We start from the raw sequence: 23051 nt of genomic DNA on the forward strand, positions 1-23051 counted from the left end.
AAACAAATAGATTTCTCAAGTGCTAATTGCCACCGCGTCTTACTTAAACTTTAGAATCTCAGAATTTAATTCATGCAGCAAATACCACTTCAAAAGGTCAAGACACAACAAACTGCAGATGCCGGAATCACACAAAAAAGTGCTGGAGTAACTCAGCAGGCCAGGCAACGTCTGTGGAAGGAACGAATAGGCCACATTTCGGGTCTGAAGATGGCTTCTGGCCGAAAATGACACCTATCCATTTCCTCCACAGATGCTGCCAGACTTGCTGAGTTACTCCAGCACTTTGTATTTTACTTCAAAAGGTCGAACTGGATGTGTAATTGAGTCTTTCCAAGTAGTTTTTGGTTCAGCCAATGAGTCACAATTGTGTCAACGTTAAACAGTCTTTAATGAAATTAACTGTATTGAGAACCATCTGGTCAAATCAAATGCTTCAGTTGAATCAAATTCACAGTTAATATTATAAATTATTACTTCAAAATAACAAATGGTAATCATCTGTGGAAACTAGGGTATGAAGCTGTCAGAATATTTCCACAAAACGCTCTTTCAACAGTTTTAAATTACCTTTACAATAACCCTTGAATAAATTAACAGTCAATGTTAGAGCAGACAACTTATTAAAGAATGGAAACCGATCATCAATTGAACTGGTAACTTTCCAGCATGGGCTTTAGTTCTGGAAAATTATCAGTTGTTACGACGCCTTCAGTTCAGTGCACAAGCAAAATATTGCCAGCCACAATGAACTTTTCATTTGAAAACTCTTGAGACAATGAATAATTTATTGTTCCCACAGATCAGCGTTAATAGGAATGGATGGTTCTGGATCATAATTCATCCTCAACTGGGCAAACTGAACCATCAAGGTAAAAATAAGGGAGTGTTGTGGAAGTGAGAGACCATGGGCTAGAGATAAATAGTTCTATGAAAGTGGCAACACAGGTGGGAAGGGTCAGGGTACTGAGGCCAGGAGTTGGGATGTCATGGTTTGAGTTATATGGAGTGGCTGGATAAATTAGCACTTTTTTCCCTGGAGTGTAGGAAACTGAGGGGTGACCAAACAGAGGTTTATAAAATCATGAGCATGGATAAGATGAACTGCCAATCTTTTCCCCAGAGTAGTGGAGTCTAAAACTCGAGTGCATAGATTTAAGAGAGGGGAAATTAAAAAGGGACGTTTAACATTTTCAGATTGTGGTGGGTATATGGAACCAGACAATAACAACATTTATAAGATACAAGGAGAGATACATGGATAGAATAGAATTTGAGGGATAAGGACAAGGCACAGGCAACTAGAACATGTTCAATGAAACAACTTGGTCAGCATGGATGGGTTGGGCCAAAGGGTCTGTTTCAGTGCTGTACAGCTCCATGATTATATAACTGAGATACAGAGCATAACTGAGATAGAGATACAGAGCAAGAAATGCAACACCTGTCCCTTTACCTCCCCCCTCGACTCCATTCAAGGACCCAAGCAGTCGTTCCAGGTGCGACAAAGGTTCACCTGTATATCCTCCAACCTCATCTACTGCATCCGCTGCTCTAGATGCCAGCTGATTTACATCGGTGAGACTAAGCGGAGGTTGGGCGATCGTTTCGCCGAACACCTCCGCTCAGTCCGCAAGAACCTACCTGAACTCCCGGTGGCTCAGCACTTCAACTCCCCCTCCCATTCCCAATCCGACCTCTCTGTCCTGGGTCTCCTCCATTGCCAGAGTGAGCAACACCGGAAATTGGAGGAACAGCACCTCATATTCCGCCTGGGTAGTCTGCGGCCGGCGGGCATGAACATTGAATTCTCCCAATTTTGCTAGCCCTTGCTGTCTCCTCCCCTTCCTTAGCCCTCGAGCTGTCTCCTCCCATCCCCCCCGCCCTCGGGCTCCTCCTCCTCCCCTTTTTCATTCCTTCTCCCCCCCCACCCCCTATCAGTCTGAAGAAGGGTTTCGGCCCAATATGTCACCTATTTCCTTCGCTCCATAGATGCTGCTGCACCCGCTGAGTTTCTCCAGCATTTTTTGTGTACCTACAGAGCAAGAGTATGATAGCAGTTCAAAGATCAGCTGTTAGCCGTGGTATCCAAGGATTTATCCCCCATTCACAATCAGAAAAGCAGATCACCCAATTAAGCCATGTTCAGCTGTGCTCTTCTTGTGGCTCTGTGGGTTCAATCGACCTCGAGACTTGGCTGTCACTGCAAGACACACCAAGAGAGAAGCACCCGCTTAAGTAAAGGATGGGGGGAGGGGGGGGACTGCTTGGGAAATTGTCACCTCGGATGAAGTATTTGCTTGTGAAATGGTGAGGGAATAAATATTCAGATCCACCTCATTCAGGGGAAAAAGAAACTAACACAAAGACCCAAGATTGTTCCAATTTTTGCATCCCATCAGGCTTCACTAAATATTGATTAGCAGTCATCAAATATCAGCTTTCACCTAGTAATTTAAAAAAAAACATAGCACTGCTAGCCAATAAAATTCTGGAGCTACAGCAGAGATTCTGTGAATTGAATCATCACGGAAGGTTAACATCCAGCTGAGCCACCATTATTCACTGTTGTATAAGACGATAGCTGTACTAAAATCAAGTACCAATTTACACCTACCTTTGTTCAATAAACATCAAGCCACAAGTCAAGGATGATCAGGAAAGAACAATGTAATTGTAAGGCTTCTGGGTTCAACTCCTCATTTCATGTACATGGATATCGAGCATAAAAGCTCACGGCTGTAGCTAGTGAGGAGAGAAGGATTTATGGAAATGTATCCCCCAAAATCCTGCATTCAGTGAACCACAAAGCGGTCATTCAGAGGGGCATTCTGCATCAAGATCACACAAAAGCAAGCGAGGATACACATTCCCTGAGAAATCAGTCCTATGACATCATCCTTGTTTAAGCAGCACAACAGCTGTCATAGCAGGAGTCCGTCATTACATCACCGATAGAATACTTAACACAGGGTACATGCTGAGCGGGAGGAATTAAGTATGGAAATAATATTCAACCTAAGAAAAAGGCTCAGTTTCCATAACAGAAGATCTGACTACTAACCTCTTGTCTCACCGCTGGCCTTCACACTTTCAACCTCGGTCTGAATATTCTTATTTCTATTTCAATTTATACTATAAAACTCTTGATTTCTTATAGCTCTACACACATCTTTCTCATCTCATTTTTAGACCAGCTTATTTTGCAGAACCCCAGTCACGAGAAGCATGTTGTGGCAGTATCCTAATACAAGACTTGCAATAGTTTGTCCCCAGTTCTATCAACCACACAGCTTTAGAAATATTGTGAAAATAAACACTGTAAAAACTTAATCATCTTGGTTGCATCCTCTCCTGAAATCTACTCTAAAAATAATGGAAGAAACACGTGGGTCATATCTGTAAAAAGTAAAACAATGTTAATCTTTCATTCGTAAATGATCACCAAAACCAAGAAAAACTAAAAGGTGAGCAAACATTTCAGTATGGTTAAAAATCTGAGGCGGGAGAACCAGACAGACCAATCACACTGACTTAGTTTAAAATTTGACTAATCTAGACTGCTTAGTAGAAATGGAGTAAGATACATTAATGAGGAAATGGAAAGATTTTATAAAATATTTAAAATCATATTTAATTGGAAATTAAATGTATGAATTGGAAATATGTTTTAATTCATTCGTGGTCACTCAGTTCAAATCCTGGAATTCCCACTGCAAGATTATAGAGATTCAAGAAACCTACTCATTTCCTGTAGTGTCACTAGGGATGTTTAGATAATAAATATCAGCCTTGCCGATAAGATCTCATAAGTAAATAAACAAAAATGGTTGCGGGCGGAGAAGTGAGATATTGGAAGCAAAGAAATGTACTGAAATTGACACTGTAGTTGAGAATGTTTCATATACATCGCACCCGAGGACACCATCTCCTACTCACTCTGTCCCAGAGCCCAAGAAACTTTACAGCGTAATGTACCTCAAATGCAGCCTTGGTGTTACTTGGGAGCAACAGTTTTTCTGGAGGGTTTCAACACACAATTGTAAAAATAATTAAAGCCCGTGACCTGTAACAAACATTGGCAGAGTAAGGACAGAACACGTCTCATTTTCAAGGTGTTGCAAAATATTCATGAACAATATGGATATACCAGGGTAAATTTTATTTTTAAGTCAGTGATTCTGCAGTGCTTACTAAATGTAGAAGCTTAATTTTGCAGCTTGTTCCAAAAAGTTGAAGATTGATTTTAAAATAATCTTTGAACAAGCTTAAATTAAGACTCATTCTACACACTAATTTTTTTTAATACATCAACAGACAGCTTGCATCATTAATAGATGAAGAAAATGCTCAGCTGCTTTGGACTCAAGTATATTTTACCAAAATGATACTTGGACTCCAAGGAAGAATTATTTCAACCTTGGTTGCTTTTCCTGTAATGTATACGGTTGAAGACTAATTTGATTGAAATTTACAATGATGTTAGGAGGGACTGAGAGGAAAGTCCTGAGGATGCAAAACCAGGGAGCAGAGACTAAAATATAAAGCCAGGCCTTTCAGGTGTAAATGTGGAAAATGCCTTAACACAGAAAACCTGACACAAATTCGGAATACTTTTTTGAACAGGATAAATGATGCCACATTAAATATTAATTTTTAAAATGTGATGGACAAATTTTGTTTTAATCAAAGATATTAAGGGGTACAGAGTGAGGTGATGGAGTACCCAGGATATCAGTGAATGAACAGGTTGAAGTGAATCAATGACCCACGCTGACTCCAAAAGATGTGCTTGATCAAGTCTTTCACAAGTCAGAAAGCTGCGAATAGTCTAGAAGTTCATTGCAAGCTCATCGTAATTGCCGATTAAACTTTTTAGGTTGAAAATCCCTATATCCTTGTATTCACTTGATGCCATCATATCAAGGGTAAAATTACACGGTAGTGACAACTTTCTTTTCTTTCCCTCAAAAGAGTGCTTGTGTGATGCACACATTGTTTATCTGCTGAGTTCTATTCCCAGCACAATAATGAGAAAATGTGACACCCTTTATGTATCAATGGCACACAAGGTTTACATTATTTCTTATGCAGATCATGTATTTAATAAAAAAACTACACTGTTAAATTACTCTATGACCCGATCAGAATTCAGACATGGCTCATTTATCGATCTCACCCTAGAAAAGGGGAGGGTCATGCTGTAATGTTCTAACCACACGGACTGCAACTATCGTCCCGTTTATCAATGGTCCATTTCATCAACAGCTGGTGTCTCTGGGAATGAGATTGGTTTTCTCTGCCTGTGAGACCGAGAGAAACAGACAAGATCAACAGGTGAATGGTTGGACGAAACTGGCTCAAAGCACGATCTATCCACCTCATTTATTTTTAACTCCAGTGTGTACCCTTGGGAGAACAAATGTTGAAGACAATGCAAACTAATTGTCAAACAAAGACCAGAGTGTTGCAGTCAGCTTGGTTTCTGATGCTCGGAGATGGACTGTATCGTGTAAAATAGTCAATGGACTCTTTCAACATATTGTTAGAGCATGGACTCTGGTTTATTGATGTTTGTCAGTTCAGCATCGGACAGCGGAACCGAGACCAAAACATCAAATCAATAGCATTCTGGCTTTAGAATCCTGGACAAATTGTTCATAAAAAAACAAGTTATTAAAATGAACATAGCATTTCTTGTTTAACAAAATACACCAAGTAACATATGGGGACTGAATCAGAACCAAATGCTGGAGTCAGTATTGATTTCACTTGGGGACCTGGAGCCACAGGAAAGAGTGCAGTGAAGATCTGTCTGCACTGTGAGAGTCTCCTGTCATATCACAGCCCAAATAAACGGGTGAAAATCTTGCATAGCTGCAATAAAAGTACAGAACGTCTCCTATTTATATTACTTAGCCATATCAATGAGGCTCTGAAGTGACGTTGGCACCCAAGTCTTCTCTCCCTGTACAAACACAACCCCTCTGTCAATGTAGATGATGATCCGCCCAAATGTGTAGAGCTGTTTCCCCTCATGACGTTTGCCCATCAAAGGCATGAAGACGATGTTGTGCTCTTCAGCCTTGGCCTGAATCAGGTCCTTGAAGTTCATGGGGATGGAGGTTGATGTGACTCCGATGCCGCGGTGAGCCATGTTCTCAGCCTCACGCCGCTCCTGCATGGCCTCGTACTGGAAGTCCCTCCGGCGTTCCGTGTGGGTCAGGTAGGCAATGTTTTCTCGAGCTCCTGGCTGCATGTAGCCACCTGTTTGAAGGCAAAACAGTGAAGGAAAGTCTGCATTCTACAGGCAATAAATGGCATTTGGATTAAGTGCACTTTACAGTCAAACGCCGAGTTATGAGGTGATAGCTGAAAAACACTGTACAGTTGATACCCTACAACTTGAGGCACCATGTCAATGGGGAATAGATGGTAGTAACTAGTAGCCAAGATTTGATCATCTTGTTTCATATTAATATATAATAATTCATTGGTAATCTTATTAAAACTGTTGTTCACAACTGTGGTCCTTGGCCAGAGCTGTTATCACGATCTCTGGGCTGGGAGAACTGTGCACCCAAAGAAAGGAAGGGACAGCTGCCTCCATCATATCTGGTAGGTTATCAGAGAGACCATGAGATCGGGTGCTCAGGGGATGAGTGCATGTTGCCAATTTCCAGCGATGCCCGTGCTTGGAGCTGGCTGGTTCTCAGGGAGCAGCTGCAACAGCAGGCAGGGCAAAGCAGGGGTTTGTGGCAGGTGTCCAGTACAGCAGCAGGAGAGCAGGGCTTTGCACAGGATTAACATAAAGTGGTGATGAAAGGGTAATGGGTTTGGGAGCATTTGATCTGTGGCGACAGGATATGGTTGGACCAGTTTTGTAAGAAGCTTCCAATTAAAATGAAACATTCCCTCAGCAAACCTCCCCTCTGCATAATCAGACTCCAAGCCCAGCAAGTGTGAACCAATTTTCAATTACTCAACGCCCTTTGAAGCCTGCATTAATGCTGTTCAAAGGAAATAAGGGATCTATTTTCCCATTTGCGCAAACTTTGGCAAGTGCTTCCAGTATTAACCACACTTTTCAACGACTTCATTAACTCAAACTTATTGGGAGGTCTCGAGGTTCAGACTTTAGATATTTTGCATTCAAAGGATTCCAAAACATTCACAATTTCTGTTAAAAAAACTACTTATTTTTCCTTTCAACTCTTTGCTGCATTTGCCTTTCAGTTTTCTCTCTGAATTTCATTCCTTTTCCTTCCCTTTTCATATACATACATCTCCCACCTTTTGGAAGAGTCCAAGATAAGATAAAATGAAGAATCTCTTACCAACAGTGGAGGTGACAGCACGGTTCATGATGTCCAGGGCTTCATTAAACTTCTCTTTGACGGTCGGGTGGGCCAGGACCTGGTCCGAGAACATGGACTTCCAGCCCAGGTACCATTTTGTGATCTCTTCATAATTTGGGCTGTTACTGAGCCACGAACACAGCACCTGTAAATTGAGGAAATTCACCACAGAATAAGGAAGGCATGTTATAAGTTACAAAAGAAAAGTAACATTTTCAGTTAAAACTTATTTATTGTAAAATACATTTGTTGCTTCACCTAATTGAAAAGGACCAAACTCTACCTATTCCCAACATTTGACAGCAAAGTACAATATTGTTGCCAACAGTAGTAATCATAAAGATAAAATATAAGCAAGAATTTTACAGATATTAATTTGATCATTACGAGTCTTCAAGAGAGTCAAGAATGTTTTAGTGTCAGCTAGATCCATTCATTCGTCAGTACCTGCAACCACTTTCCAAAGAAATTTTTCTCAAGCAATCCGATGAGGCTAGATGGTGAGATCATGTCCTCCCAGTCCATCACCCAGTGGAAGGCATCCATGTGCTGCTGGTGCGGATTGATTACAAACTCAGACACACACATTCCTGTCAGGGGTCAGAAACGGACATTCATGAGGCATTCTCTCTTAACGATCGAGCAGCAATCAAAGTCTCACTCATTTCAAAACCACATTAATTTTGTTTTGTTTTAATTCAATCTTTTCTTTGGAGATTATTTGTTTAATTTAGTTTAGAGATACAACACGGAAATAAGCCCCTTTGGCCCACCGGGTCAGCACTGATCAACGATCAACTGTACACTAGTTCTATGTCATCCCAGTTTTGTACCCTACACCCAAATATGTCTTTAGGATGTGGGAGGAAACTGGAGCTCCCAGAAAAATTCCACATGGTCACAGGGAGAACAAGTGTAGATAGGAGTTTGTTGTTTCTTACATATTTAACAACAGCCCCATGAAAATGTCAGACTAGAGGGCATAGCTTTTGATAAGAGGGGCAAGGTTTAAAGGAGATGCACGGGGAGTTTTTCTTTACACAAGTGGGTACCCGGAACATGGTGCCAGAAGCAGCAATGAAGGCAGATACAGTAATGGTGTCTTAGAGACTTTTAGATAGACACATGGATATGCAGGGAGTGGGGGATAGACAATAGACAATAGGTGCAGGAGTAGGCCATTCGGCCCTTCGAGCCATGTGATCATGGCTGACCATCCCCAATCAGTACCCGTTCCTGCCTTCTCCCCAAATCCCCTGACTCCGCTATTTTAAAGAGCCCTATCTAGCTCTCTCTTGAAAGCATCCAGAGAACCTGCCTCCACCACCCTCTGAGGCAGAGAATTCCAGACTATGAGATATGGATCATGTTCAGGCAGAGGAGATTAGTTTATCTTGCTATCATATTTGGCACAGACATTGGAGACTGAAGCATTTTCTGAAGGAGACTGAAGTTCCTGTGCATTTTTTTTCTACATTCTATGAAACAACCCAAGCATCAGGAACCAGAGAATGGTGATAGATAATTAGCAAGAGATCAGCAGGGAGAGGAGGATAACTTTTCTTCATGCAGCGGTTTATTATATTCTGCACTACTCGATCAAGAAGCACATTAAAAGAGAAATAGAAATAGATAAGAAAACAGTAACAATAGAATTACAACAAATTTTGTGGGAGTGACTATCGGATAAAATCGGAATCTGAATCACATAAACAAACAAAAGAATAGGTGGCCAAAAGGTGATTTATAAAGGTAGATTTTAAAGACCACTTTAAATGAAAGTGCATGAGAGTGGTAGAAAGTCAGAGGGTGGAATTGTGGAGTTTAACTCTGAGCAACCTAAGACATAAATACTCATAAAAGGCAGAACAATAGCAGTGATACACAAGAAGCCAAAATGTGAGGAGAGTAGAATTTACGAGATGTAGGGCTGATGGAGATGAAGATAGCATGGATGGGTAAGGTCATGAAGAGAAATGAAGGTATGAAGATCTTAAAAGTTCAAGGTAGAGCTGGGCCTCGAAGGCAAGGAGACTGATAAATGCTGGGATCATGTGTAGACAGGTCTTACTGAGAACAAGAATCATGTTTTAGTTGATTACATCATCAAACATGAGGAGGGGTCAACAATTCCTCCTTTAAAAGCAGGCTGAAAAGTTCATAAAAGTCAAAAAAGAAAAGGAATGCTGCATTTCTAACGAGGGGTCAGAACAGAAAATATCTTCATTGTGATATCAAATGAGCTGCTGAAACCTCACTCGGGGCTCTCAGGTCATTGCCAATAAATCAGACTGAAGTACTGAAAGGATTGGTACAGCACCTTGAACTAACTCCTTTAGAAAAGGGATGAAAACAAAATAGATTTTTTCCTGCTCTAATATAAATTATATTCAGCTATTTCTCACCTAATTTTGGAACAATATTTTTAACCATGAAGGCTTCCCAGGATCCTGGTGTAAACACATCTTTCCAGGGCAACAGGATCAGTTTTGCAGACGAGTCGCTGGGATGCCACTTCTGCAATGCATTGGAAAGCTTATTGCGGATGGGGGAATATAGTGGCTCAAGGCGCATCTGCATTAGAGGCAGCCAGGGGTGGATCCAGGCATGGATCGGGACTGTGTCCGTCAAGGGATTCCAGCTTTCAACCTAAAAAGAATGCCAAAGATTGTGTAGATGAGCGCAATAGGCTGTGGTTAATTATGTTCTTGTGTTTCTCCTTTCTCAACTGCTGTTTATGAAATAGCGTGCAGCACAACTGATTTCATAAAGCTCTGTCCCTCCTCTGTTCATATTAGTTCCATCTCATACCATGGTGCTGATCAGTCCCTGTAAACAAGGCTGCATCCTTTGATCTGTGAATCAGGATCCCCATTTTTGAACTTTTCCTTTTTTGCAAAACTGTTTTGGTTTGAATCTTCCAATCCCATGTCCCTTTTATTCCCTCTGGCACAAACCCTTCCTATTATTCCCATTTAATTTCCATTCCCTCAGTTTTGATGTATCAGTGTTTTCTTTGCCCGCTCATTTTCTTTACATTCACCTGATTAGCAACACGGTCTATGTTACACCGAATGGTGTGTCTTTGTATCTCATTTTTTAGATTATATCTCTTCACGTAGTTATTCATCTATATGTTGATAAACTCAATGAAAAAGTCTCTATCTCATTTTTTAGTTTATATCTCTTCACATAGTTATTAATCTATATGTTGATAAACTCAATGAAAAAGTTCTAAATTGTACAAGTGTTTTCTAATAATTAAACATTATCAATGAAGCAGAATTTAGCAGATTGAAAACTACCAGACCTATAATAACAGGAAAAGGTTCTAACCTCACGCTGTAGTTTAGGGAAAACCAATTGTTCAAGAATATTGTCCAATATCCAAAGAGGGACCACAGGCATCCAGTTCTCCAAGAAATCAACCATGGGAGCACAATTCCTGGGCAGCCACTGGGACACAATGTTACGTGCGGACGGCATCCACACCTCCCACATTAACCTGTACATTTGAGGAGGCAAAAAGGTCAGTAAGAAAAGTTCATTTATGCCTCATTTTCCAACAAACTGGTACTATTCATTATCAGGTTCCCAATATTAACATATTTTCAGCTCTTTCCTTCCCGGCTCTTTCTTTCGTTCACTCATTCTCTGTGTCAAATATGGGAAATAGGAAAACAATGTTAAAACAAGTCAGAGTAAGGTGGAAGCAAAGCTTACGTGATCATGTTTTAAAACAAAGATTGAAGCACAGCTGTCCATACAATGCGAGTTGCTCTTTGATCAACTCCAGAGATTTGGTTCCAGAGACAAATGGTTTGACAATCAAAGCATCAGTTATCAGTGGAATGTGCACTTAAAATTGCTGGCCTGCCCATGAACTTACAGACTAACTCATTACATTTTAAACAGTTCCAGCATCAAGGAGGTTTTGATCCAAGAGGCTCTGGGCTACATATAGTAAAAAATAATTGACAAGCAATGAGGAACAGAATAAGATGTGACTGGAGAAGCATGTATTCCTCAGTTGATTTCCTAGTCACCAAGTCGAAATGCTGGTCTTCTGGTATTTTTAAACTTTCTCCTTTGCACTGTCAATGCCACAAGCAGTAAAAGGAGTTTCACGGTGTTATGTTTCATTAATCAGGAATGCAGCCAATAAGATCTACAAGAATTTCAGGTTGTCTCATTTATAAACATAACATATGTAAGTCATTGTAACTATGAACATCTTGATCTGCCTCTCTCATTTTAAAGTATCTCGCCAATCAATCAATTGGATTTAAACTTTATTTTAAAGTCAGATGCAAGCTATTCACCACCTTTCTGAGATGGGAATATGGTAATTCAGTAACCCTACTCCACAGCAAATGGCACAGATTCTGTTTATAAGACTGGGCCTGCTGATGGAAGCTCCACTTTGATGTGAACATATGTTAAAAGTGTTGAGAGAAATGTCCGTTGCTCAGCTTTTGCAATGTCCTAGGAAGAAAAACACAAAAGCTTTGATTTTCCTTCTGCCCAGCTGTATTCAGCACAGCATAGTGAACCAAACACAGGATGCTCTGATCTACATATATTTGAGGAACAGTGCTCCTTGGAACTCTGACCTCAATGAATTAAAGCCTGAAAATAGTTGAAATGAGGAGATGCGTGAGACTGCTGATGTGGGAATCTTGAGAAAAACACAAAGTGCTGGGGGAACTCAGCGGGTCAGGCAGCATCTGTGGAGGAAATGGACAGGTGATGTTTCAAGTCGGGAAATCGCTTCATACTGATGAAACAAGCTGAAATGAGGTATGCGCGATATGTCTGCTTGAGAGTCGGGATGCAAATGTGTTCCAAAATACAGAAGTTTCTACCAATTATTTTATTTTTACCTGTGGTACGGGTCCATAGACAACATGTCACAACCTCCATGTTGCAGTTGGTCTCGTTCCAGAAGTTTCCGCCACTTAGACATGACCTCCAAACCATACTCGTTATCCTAAATGAAGAGACAAAACTGTTACCTCATTTTTTATACCCATTTTATGCCCAATTGGTGAGGGATGAACTGACACTTCCAACCTTAGTCCACAGTAACTGTATTTAAAAATGGCCATGCAAAGTCTGGGCTCAGTGACAAACAGTTTGGGACTGTGTTTGCCCGGTATACTACATAACCCAACACTTCTCTGCTGGAACCGCACCTGACCCCAGTTATTGTCATTAACTTTTAATGCATTACTTTAGCAAGTCTTCAAGGAAATCGGAGTTAATGGAATTTGCCAGTTACCATCCAACAGGAGTCAGGAGACAGCTATCAGAACTGAGAAGCCTAGAGGCACAGGGGACATCAAACCTGCATTCTGTCCCAGTTTGCATGACCCACCACCATTAAATGCATCAAGGTCATTCAATTATATGCTGTTAGTCTGTACCTGTAAAGGATTCCAGGCCTTAAAGTATTCTCTCAGTAGTGGAAATACAACAGCAATGGAAAGTTCCGCCAGGTCAAACATCTTATACTCTTCAAAATATTTCTCCTGCAACATTTCAAAAATGTTTGCACATTCTTCCAATGTCAATGGGCTTTCGCAGCTGGGCTGCAGTCTCTTCTCGCAATCCTCCACGATCTGCAGGATATGGCTGAGCTTGTCTATGATCTTCCCCTCGTGCTCTAGGACCTCCGAGAGCTTCTCGTTCTCGTGGGAGATGTTGATGACCATGTCCTTCTCATACTGCAGCTGGCGATCATTCTGGATGATTTCCTGCTCCGTCATCTCGATCAGCAGCTCCAGGTTGTGCTCCAGCTCTGGGAGGGAGAACCCCTCTGACTTGGCATCTTTGCTCAGTGACTGCATATCGTCAGGAATGTCGTGCTTCTGGGTTATCTGGCTGTAACTGTAATACACTTTCTGTTCCTTTCCCGTCATGTCTATAACCTACACGACAAATGAAACATGTCACAGTGTTATAGCACTCAATTGCAATGGAAACATTACCCAACTGATAACTAGTTTAATCAGCCAAGGTAGATACTTTCTAGTGTACTCCCGCAGGTAATGGGTTCTGTAACTAGCTGTTAGGAATTGCCCACATGTTTAAATCATGCCAATATGCAAACTGTAATTTTAGGCCAGATAACGGTCTCAGTAGTTAACAACACAGTAACAGCTGATTTATTCAAATTCCAGTTTAGCTCCTACCACCTGCAGGTTTTGGGCACTTTTGAGTAATTATGGCCACCTTGGAAACAGTCAACATTTCTCACAGTAGTTTAACGCTGCACGTATGGGCACAGCACAACTTCAACTTCTTGTTCAGTTCAGTTACTGGATGAATAGAATTCTGAAAGCATTCATATCACAGGCACATGGAAAGCATTGGAAAGAATCATTAAAGTCAGTTGATTTATGAGCTTTGACATATCCTATAGGTAGTCTAGACCCTGGAGCACAGTTTGTGATTTAGCATATGTGGGTAGATTACCCTGCTGTTAACCCCCACCTCCCAGCCCAGCCCTGCCCTTGTGCACTAGCACACTAGTAGTATAGGAAATTGGAAATACCACCACCTTTCTGCATCGCATTATTTCAAGCTGACAAATGGAAAAATTCAGGAAACACTCTTTGCAACAGGTGGTGGGGTACCAACAATGATGCAGAGTGTTGCAATAACAGCAGCGGTATTATTTTCCATCTTTTACATGAAGTGGCTTGGCTGGGTGCTGGGCAGTGTATGCAATACATTTGAGGGTCATAAATAAGATTCATTCTATTTTTTAAAAACTTTTATTTGCAGCTGGTAAAAAGGCTCTGGGGAAGCTTTGGGCTTTTCTTCAACTTTTATTGCTGGCTCGTGTGGAATTCCTAATGTTTAGAGAAGAAATTCAACCAACAAAGCAATGCCAGGCCAGTAAGACACTCGGTCAATGCACCTACACAAATACATCCACAAAGGTGAAAACGGATAAGCCGAATCCTTCTTGCCAGATGTCTAATGCGCACAACAGATCACAGTGTAATGCTGTCACACTGTTCTGCATTGGGAAACCACCCTTTGTAACTGGTGCTTTGTCCAACATGAAAAAGACACATCAGGATGATCAAGCACAACATCACTATATTCGCATCCACGGCATTCAGAAATTTTTGTTCAGCATACCCAGTTGCACTTCACTAATGAATGTGAGTTATCTCTATAGTTGAGAATGGACAGTAATGCATTTGCAGTGCTGTGCCATCTGCTGTCAACATATCACAGCAATGCAGCACAAGTCAGCTGTGACTTCATTCTGCAAACATCTCCTTTCTGGCACGTGGTTATACTATCAGGGTTGTGTCACTAATGAGAAAGCTGAACTATAGACTGTCTATCATCAGTCATTCACACTTCTAGAAGTAACAAAAGGCAAAGAACAAATAGTGTCAGAGCATGATACATAAAATGTCGAACGGGGTATGAGTTGTAATATAGAAACAACCCGAAAATATAAATGAATTTCTACTTACTACACCTGAAGCTGACAATCACTCATGGTAAAGCTCGGCAGATTCTGATTGATTAATCAGCCGACATCAGCATTTTGCAGACCAACATTTTTTATGTAACTATCAATAGTTTCATAAATTCTATTTATGATAACGGTTTTACTCTGCCTGTCAATTATCGACCTACTTGGATAAATGTCTGAGAGCTGCTTTAAAGGACAGGTATGAAGTAATTCATAATTGCATGCTAAAAGTTATAACTTATTACATTAGAAGGGAAGGCTTTTCCTACACACCTTGACTTGTGAGAGTTCAGTCTGCGGTGCAGCCATTTTCCTGCCTAGGCTTGTTGTTCCCTTTGCCTTCAGCTCCTCCACCGTTTTGTAGTTGTACTTCGGTTTCTTCTTTCCACCTGTGGGATCCTTTCGCCATTGGCTCATCTCTTTCAGGAAATCCTTCACACAAACGGTTAGTTAGTTAGTTAGTTAGTTAGTTAGTTAGTTAGTTAGTTAGTTAGCTGTCATTACACACTAACAGACTCTCATTTTTCAGACCTTAAAACACCTACAAGTGCAGAGCATTAGTTCAATGAAGTTAACATTGATCCGGAGTGGAGTCACAAAGCAATGGCTCTGTGTTCCCTGTGACAGAGACCCAAAGTAGGAATTGTTACTGATCCATTCTCACCAAGAACCTTCCGATTAGGAAAGGGTGAAAAAGGGATAAGAGCTGGAGATACAAGAAAATGCAGATGCTGGTTTCCAAAGAAAGACACAAAGTGTTGGAGTAACTCAGCAGGCCAGGCAGCATCTCTGGAGAACATGGACAGGTGATGTTTTGGGGCAGGAGCAGGCTCTGCCGGGGCAGTCCAGTTTGCGGATTTTGAGGAGATAGAAGCAGGTGTACAGGGCTGGCGAACTATAAGGTTGAAGGCTGTGGAGGGGAGATAGCCAGAGGTGATGAGATCAGTAACAGTCTGGGAATGAAGGCCTGGCATTCGTTTGTGGGGTCATTGGATAGGGATCGATATGAGGGGTAGAAATGAGCTGGCACCTTACCTCTGCACGGTAGAGGTCAGCCTGCCAGACTACTACAACACCTCCCTTGTCGTCAGGTTTGTTAACAATATCGGTATTGTTGCTGTGCGAGTGAAGGGCTGTGCGTTTGGTGGAGTGGGTAAGGGAAGTGGAGACGTCAAGACGGTTGATGTCACACCAGCAGATGGAAATAAAAAGTTCTGGAGAGGGCAGAAGGCTGGCAGGGGAGTTAACGAAGAAGAGGGACATTGGAAACGGCTGGGGAACTATAAGGATGGAGGTTGTGGAGAGAAGATTGCCAGGGGTGATGAGATCAATAATGCTCTGGAAGATGATAGCCTGGTGTTCTTCTTTGGGTCTGTAGATACAGCTGGGATATTTAAAACACATGCAAATAAATGGGGAAGAACTTTTTCATTCCAAACCTCATCAGCATCCTCATCCGAGTCAACGATAGGAAAGTCTTTCAGCGACTGTTCTGTTCGTTCAGACCCGTAAGCACCGATTGCTCCTTTCCCCTTCCTCATCTTTGCCTCAATTGGTGCTACGATACCTGCGCAATAACACAATGTTAACACTGATCTCCTAAACAGAGGCAGAAGATGGAACAGGGTCATCCAGAGCTGCTTTTTATCCTGGTGTTTAAGTTGTATACATTTCCAAAATCTATCCCATTTTGGCATCAAGCCCCAAGATAGAGTTGCATTAGAGAGCAAACTCTGAACCTACGCACAAATTTATTATCACTACTGGCCTTACACATGGGTGACAAGTTGAAAACCATGTTGACTGGAAATTCATGTCAGTCCTGTTGCCAGTATCTTATCTGGAGTACTAAATAATGTGTCATGTCTGAACAGGCCTTCAGCTGATGCTAAACGTTCCACTCTAAAACTGTTCACTGTAATACAGTTTCACGGGAAGACCAGCACTTCAGCACAAAGCGAGGCAAGGTGATTCTCACTGACAAAGTCAATGCTATAGACATTACCTTGGGCATTCTTTCCAAGACCTCTCCCAGGCACGTAACCCATCTTCTGTAGCAGCTTCTGTCCAATCCCTTTTGTGTGTTTTTCCCAGGTGCCGAGTTCCTGGTTTGTCCGATATCCTCCTGCGAATCCTTTCGAATGAGATTTAAAAAAGCCACCCTGTGGATACAGAATCATTACTTGGTGGACGGAGTAACGAAGATTGTACAGATACAAACCTGCTAGCAACAACTGGCTTAGAATTCTAAAATTCTTTTGGTAAAATATAACACAAAGACTCCTTTACAAACTAAATCCTTCAGTAATAAAGATAACATCATGTTGGATTAAGAACTGGCTGGAAGGAAGTAAACAATCCCTGAGGGACCAATGTCGTTCACTATCTAAGTGTTATCCACTGAGTTTGAAATTATTAGCTTATACTATTAATTTGTTAATGATTGTTAATTAGGGATAGTCCTACATCAATCCCTAGGTAATGTTTATATTTGCCCTCAGCTTTGTGACAAGTGTTTGCCACTATTCTGGTGCTGATTTCTCAGCCAGTTCCATGTCCATGCCTCCTTTCACCTCAAAAACAAAGCCACAAACAGAGCATTTTGTCATTCAACTAACAGTTTATCCCTCTGCAACTCCCTGGTCAACTCGTCCCTTCCCACCCAAACCACCCCCTCCCCAGATACTTTCTCCTGCAACCGCAGGAGATGCAACACCTGTTCCTTTACCTCCCCCCTTGACTCCATCCAAGGACCCCGAGTCTTTTCAGGTGAGGCAGAGATTCACTTGCACCTCCTCCAACCTCATCTATTGTATCCGCTGTTCCAGGTGTCAACTTCTGTACATCGGCGAGACCAAGCGCAGGCTCGGTGAGCATTTCGCTGAACACATCTGCTCAGTATGCCTTAACCTACCTGATCTCCCAGTTGCTCAGCACTTTAACTCCCCCTCCCATTACCAATCTGACCTTTCTATCCTGGACCTCCTCCATTGTCAGAGTGAGGCCCAGCGCAAATTGGAGGAACAGCACCTCATATTTCGCTTGGGTAGCTTACACCCCAATGGTATGAACATTGACTTCTCTAACTTCAAATAGCCCTTGCTTTCCCTCTCTCCATCCCCTTCCCCTTCCCAGTTCTCCCACCAGTGTTACTGTTTCTGACTATATTCTATCTTTCCCGCCCACTCCCCTGACATCAGTCTGAAGGGTTTCGCCCGAAACATCACCCATTCCTTCTCTCCAGAGATGCTGCCTGTCCCGCTGAGTTACTCCAGCATTTACCAGCATCTGCAGTTCTTTCCTACACTGTTTATCCAGCTTTCTACATGAAGCTTTACTGCCACTTTACAAAGGTGTAACTGTAGATTCTTCAAAAGACTCTTCAAAATCTACTTAACTAGTTGTTAAACAATGGTCTGGTTTATCTCCAACATAGTCACTAAGTGCTCAGTGGATCAGCGGCATCCCTGGAGAAAAAGGATGGGCGACGTTTCAGTTTGGAAACATCTGAAGTGTCTCGACCCAAAACGTTACCCATCCTTTCTCCCCAGAGATGCTGCCTGATCCGCTGAGTTACTTCAGCACTTTGTGTCTATCTTTGATATAAACCAGCATCTGTAGTTCCTTGTTTCTACAATGCTCTGGTTTCTCCTGAAGCCATGAAAGGTAAATACAAGTCCCGTCATAGAGTGGCAGCACCTTGGTATGGACCATATGCTTCAACATGGACCAGATCCCGTCCACAGACAACACCCCAGCACTGGCAAACACTTACAGTTTTCAATTTCTGTGGTGCAAACTCTTTTTGAAATTCTTCTCTTTTAACCTTCTCTTCATCAGATTCATCAGAATCCTTCTCTTTTTCATTTTCCTCATCTGTTGTTCGACGGAGTCCAGCGCTGATGAAGTTCACTGGAGCTGTGTAATCTTTGGAGCTATGACGAGCACAAATTTCAAATCAGAGCCATTACAATCTAACCGCAATTGTTAACGTCAATTTACTGTTGAGTGACTGCTGGAAGTGGGGACAGAGGGGAACGTCAAATACACACAAACCTGAAGGTTCCACACAAGTTCTGTCTTTCTCCCAATGATTAAATGTATTTTTGACTAATGAGCAGAGGTGTAATTGCAGCGAAATTATTAGTTTCCTCTCTGGACTCTTTATAATCTACAATTTGAGAGGGAGAAGGGTAAATCAGAGATGTCAGTATTACAGTTGAACAAAGGGGACTATGGAGCCATGAGGGAGGAGCTGGCCAAAGTTGACTGGAAAGATACCCTAGCAGGGATGACAGTGGAACAACAATGGCAGGTATTTCTGGGAATAATACAGAAGGTGCAGTTCATTCCAAAGAGGAAGAAAGATTCCAAGGGGAGTAAGGGGCGACCGTGGCTGACAAGGGAAGTCAGGGACAGTATAAAAATAAAAGAGAAGTACAACATAGCAAAGATGAGTGGGAAGCCAGAGGATTGGGTAACATTTAAAGAGCAACAGAAGATAACTAAAAAGGCAATATGGGGAGAAAAGATGAGGTACGAAGGTAAGCTAGCCAAGAATATAAAGGAGGATAGTAAAAGCTTCTTAGTAAAAGCTTCTTTAGGTATGTGAAGAAAAAAATTTGTTAAGACCAAAGTTGGACCCTTGAAGACTGAAATGGGTGAATTTATTATGGGAAACAAGGAAAGGGCAGATGAGTTGAACAGGTACTTTGGATCCGTCTTCACTAAGGAGGACACAATCAATCTTCTTGATGTACTAGCCAGAGGATCTGGGGGTGACGGAAGAACTGAAGGAAATCCACATTAAGCAGGAAATGGCACTGGGTAGACTGATGGGACTGAAGGTTGATAAATCCCCAGGGCCTGATGGTCTGCATCCCAGGGTACTTAAGGAAGTGGCTCTAGAAATCGTGGACGCATTGGTCATCATTTTCCAATGTTCTATAGATTCAGGATCAGTTGCTGTGGATTGGAGGGTAGCTAATGTTATCCCACTTTTAGGCGAGAGAGAGAGAGAGAAAACAGGGAATTATAGACCAGTTAGCCTGACGTCAGTGGTGGGGAATATGCTGGAGTCAATCATAAAAGATGAAATAGCGGCACATTTGGATAGCAGTAACAGGATTGGTCCAAGTCAGCATGGATTTTCGAAGGGGAAATCATGCTTGACTAATCTTCTGGAATTTTTTGAGGATGCAACTAGGAAAATGGACAAGGGAGAGCCAGTGGATGTAGTGTACCTGGACTTTCAGAAAGCATTTGATAAGGTCCCACATAGGAGATTAGTGGGCAAAATTAGGACACATGGTATTGGGGGTAGAGTGCTGACATAGATAGAAAATTGGTTGGCAGACAGGAAACAACGATTAGGGATTTACGGGTCCCCTTCAGAATGGCAGGCAGTGACTAGTGGGGTACCGCAAGGCTCGGTGCTGGGGCCGCAGCTATTTACAATATATATTAATGATTTAGATGAAGGGATTACAAGTAACATTAGCAAATTTGCAGATGACACAAAGCTGGGTGGCAGTGTGAACTGTGAGGAGGTTGCTATGAGAATGCAGGGTGACTTGGGACAGGTTGGGTGAGTGGGTAAATGCATGGCAGATGCAGTTAAATGTTGATAAATGTGAGGTTATCCACTTTGGTAGCAAAAACAGGAAGGAATTTTATTATCTAAATGGTGTCAAGTTGGGAAAAGGGGAAGTACAATGGGGTCTGGGGGTCCTTGTTCATCAGTCACTGAAAGTAAGCATGCAGGTACAGCAGGCAGTGAAGAAAGCGAATGGCATGTTGGCCTTCATAACAAGAGGAGTTGAGAAAAGGGGCAAAAAGGTCCTTCTGCAGTTGTACAGGGCCCTAGTGAGACCACACCTGGAGTATTGTGTTGGTCTCCAAATTTGAGGAAGGACATTCTTGCTATTGAGGGAGTGCAGCGTAGGTTCACAAGGTTAATTCCCGGGATGGTGGGACTTTCATATGCTGAGAGAATGGAGCGGCTGGGCTTGTATACTCTGGAATTTAGAAGGATGAGAGGGAATCTTATTGAAACATATAAGATTATTAAGGGTTTGGACACGCTAGAGCCAGGAAACATGTTCCCGATGGTACACAAAATTGCTGGGGAAACTCAGCGGGTGCAGCAGCATCTATGGAGCGAAGGAAATAGGCGACGTTTCGGGCCGAAACCCTTCTTCAGACTGATGGGGGAAAGAAAGAAGGAAAAGGGGAGGTGGAGGAGGAGCCCGAGGGCGGGCGGATGGGAGGGTGGGAGGAGACAGCTAGAGGGTTAAGGAAGGGGAGGAGACAGCAAGGGCTAGCCAAATTGGGAGAATTCAATGTTAATGCCATAAGGACGCAAGGTCCCCAGACGGAATATGAGGTGCTGTTCCTCCTTATGGCATTAACATTGAATTCTCCCAATTTGGCTAGCCCTTGCTGTCTCCTCCCCTTCCTTAACCGTCTAGCTGTCTCCTCCCACCCTCCCATCCGCCCGCGGGCTCCTCCTCCTCCTCCCCTTTTCCTTCTTTCTTTCCCCCATCAGTCTGAAGAAGGGTTTCGGCCCGAAACGTCGCCTATTTCCTTCGCTCCATAGATGCTGCTGCACCCGCTGAGTTTCCCCAGCAATTTTGTGTACCTTCGATATTCCAGCATCTGCAGTTCCCTTTTGAACAACATGTTCCCGATGTTGGGGGAGTCCAGAATGGCTGCAACCATTGACTCCGATCCTGGCCGCCAGGTCTGGGCTGTCAACTCACCTGCATTCCAGGCCCAGTCCAAACTGTCAGTCTGAAGAAGGGTCTGAAGAATGCTGCCTGACCAGCTGAGTTATTCCAGCACTTTGTGTCCTTTTGTATATTAACCAGCATTTGCATTTGTGTTTCTACCACCTATACAAATACCCTCTGTTACAGTTACAGCTAATTAGTTACAGGGAGAGGTTGGATAGACTTGGCTTGTTTTCTCTGGAACACTGGAGATTGTAGAAGTATATAAAATTATGATAAGGCATTTATAAGGTAAACAGTCAGAACCTATTTCTTAGGTTGGAAAAATCAAATACTAGAGGGCTTAATATTAAGGTGAGAGGGGTAAAGTTTAAAGAAAATGTGTCAGGCAAGTTTTGTTTACACATAGGGCGGCGAGTGCCTGGAACAAGTTGTGGTGGGTGGTGGTTGAAGCAGATATGATAGTGGCATTCAAGGGATTTTTGGATAAGCATATGGATATGCAGGGAATGGTGGGATATGGGTTGCGAGCAGATAGATAAGCAATGGTCACGGTACCATGTTCGGCACAGGTATTGTGGGCCAAAGGGGCTGTTTTTTATGCTGTACTGTTCTAAATGTTGACCAGTGGTCATCGATTGGGATGCCAAGCTGCCAGCAGGCATGTATCCATACAACAAAATCAAGAAATGGTGGGTCCGTGCCCCGAAACATCGCCTGTCCATCCCAATGCGAGTTCATCCAGCACTGTGTGTTTTGCTCAACATCCAGATTCAGCTTCCATAGGAGCGAAAGGTTATGGAGGAAACGCAAGCCAGGTGCTGAGAGGTAAACGTCATGAATCACAAAATTACCGTTTCCCCCCAAAACTGGGTCTCTCGTCGTCAGAGTCGTTCTCGGCCCACATGCCGTAGATCGCATCCTCCTTTGTCTGCCGGTGGCGGACACGGTCTGGATTGAACTCATTTTCCAGGTCCCAGTCCGAGATCTCAAATCGTTCCATCTCCACCTCATCGTCGGTGCCGTCCTTCCCGTACAGATGTGCCATCGACATCGTGCCTGAAGGGTGAGATTCGGTGAAGAGAGCGGCGGGGTAACGGGGCGGCGAGGGGACGGGGGCGGCGAGGGGACGGGGGCGGCGAGGGGACGGGGGCGGCGAGGGGACGGGGTAACGCCTCGGCGAGGGGCGGGGATCGCGGGGCCCGGGAACAGCCACACTCACCGGCGTTTGGTGCGGGTTCTGAGCCCGCTAGATGATCAACGGTGTCAGTGTGTGAACAACACCTGAGGCAACGCGGCAACAGAGGGTGAGGGGGGGAGTAATGATGGGCCGGTGCTCGCTGTCGCTCCCCTCCTGACCGAGTCTCGCTGTCTCCCCGCCGCCCGCTCCCTACACCCCGCCCGCCATCTTGTCAGTGCCCGGCGCGCCGCCGCCACCGGCGGAAACAAGGAACGCGGCCG

The 23051-nt window shown here is 43.0% G+C and overlaps 2 protein-coding genes across 2 annotated transcripts in view; both read right to left on the minus strand.

Moving 5' to 3' along the window:
* Nucleotides 1–5207, minus strand: part of ttc28 (tetratricopeptide repeat domain 28) — a 530600-nt gene extending 525393 nt beyond the window's left edge. Inside the window, exon 1 of the mRNA XM_033043376.1 lies at nt 2618–5207. The gene's annotated coding sequence lies outside the window, so the exon portion shown is untranslated. The remainder of the gene's footprint in view (nt 1–2617) is intronic.
* A 133-nt stretch (nt 5208–5340) lies between these two features.
* tfip11 (tuftelin interacting protein 11) lies at nt 5341–23031 on the minus strand. Its single transcript, XM_033043380.1, has 13 exons — nt 22813–23031; nt 22445–22649; nt 18635–18794; nt 16865–17021; nt 16299–16426; nt 15133–15291; nt 12785–13288; nt 12242–12348; nt 10695–10863; nt 9764–10007; nt 7806–7948; nt 7338–7503; nt 5341–6267 (listed from the first exon to the last, which is right to left on the minus strand). Exons 2-13 carry the CDS (start codon nt 22642–22644, stop codon nt 5912–5914), a joined length of 2493 nt encoding a protein of 830 aa, XP_032899271.1. The 5' UTR covers nt 22645–22649; nt 22813–23031; the 3' UTR covers nt 5341–5911.
* Nucleotides 23032–23051: the final 20 nt, after the last annotated feature.

The sequence above is a fragment of the Amblyraja radiata genome, chromosome 25 (genome assembly GCF_010909765.2).
Source record: "Amblyraja radiata isolate CabotCenter1 chromosome 25, sAmbRad1.1.pri, whole genome shotgun sequence".
In the NCBI taxonomy this organism is placed as follows: Eukaryota; Metazoa; Chordata; class Chondrichthyes; order Rajiformes; family Rajidae; genus Amblyraja; species Amblyraja radiata.

Bases quoted from the DNA above. Each gene is read 5' to 3' on its own strand.
- tfip11 (XM_033043380.1), bottom strand. From the start codon at position 22,644: ATGTCGATGGCACATCTGTACGGGAAGGACGGCACCGACGATGAGGTG. The intron at 16,427-16,864 runs GTAATGTCTATA...GTTATTGCGCAG, and splicing joins TCTTGGAAAGAATGCCCAAG to GTATCGTAGCACCAATTGAG. The intron at 7,504-7,805 runs GTACTGACGAAT...CTCAATTTACAG, and splicing joins TCTTTGGAAAGTGGTTGCAG to GTGCTGTGTTCGTGGCTCAG.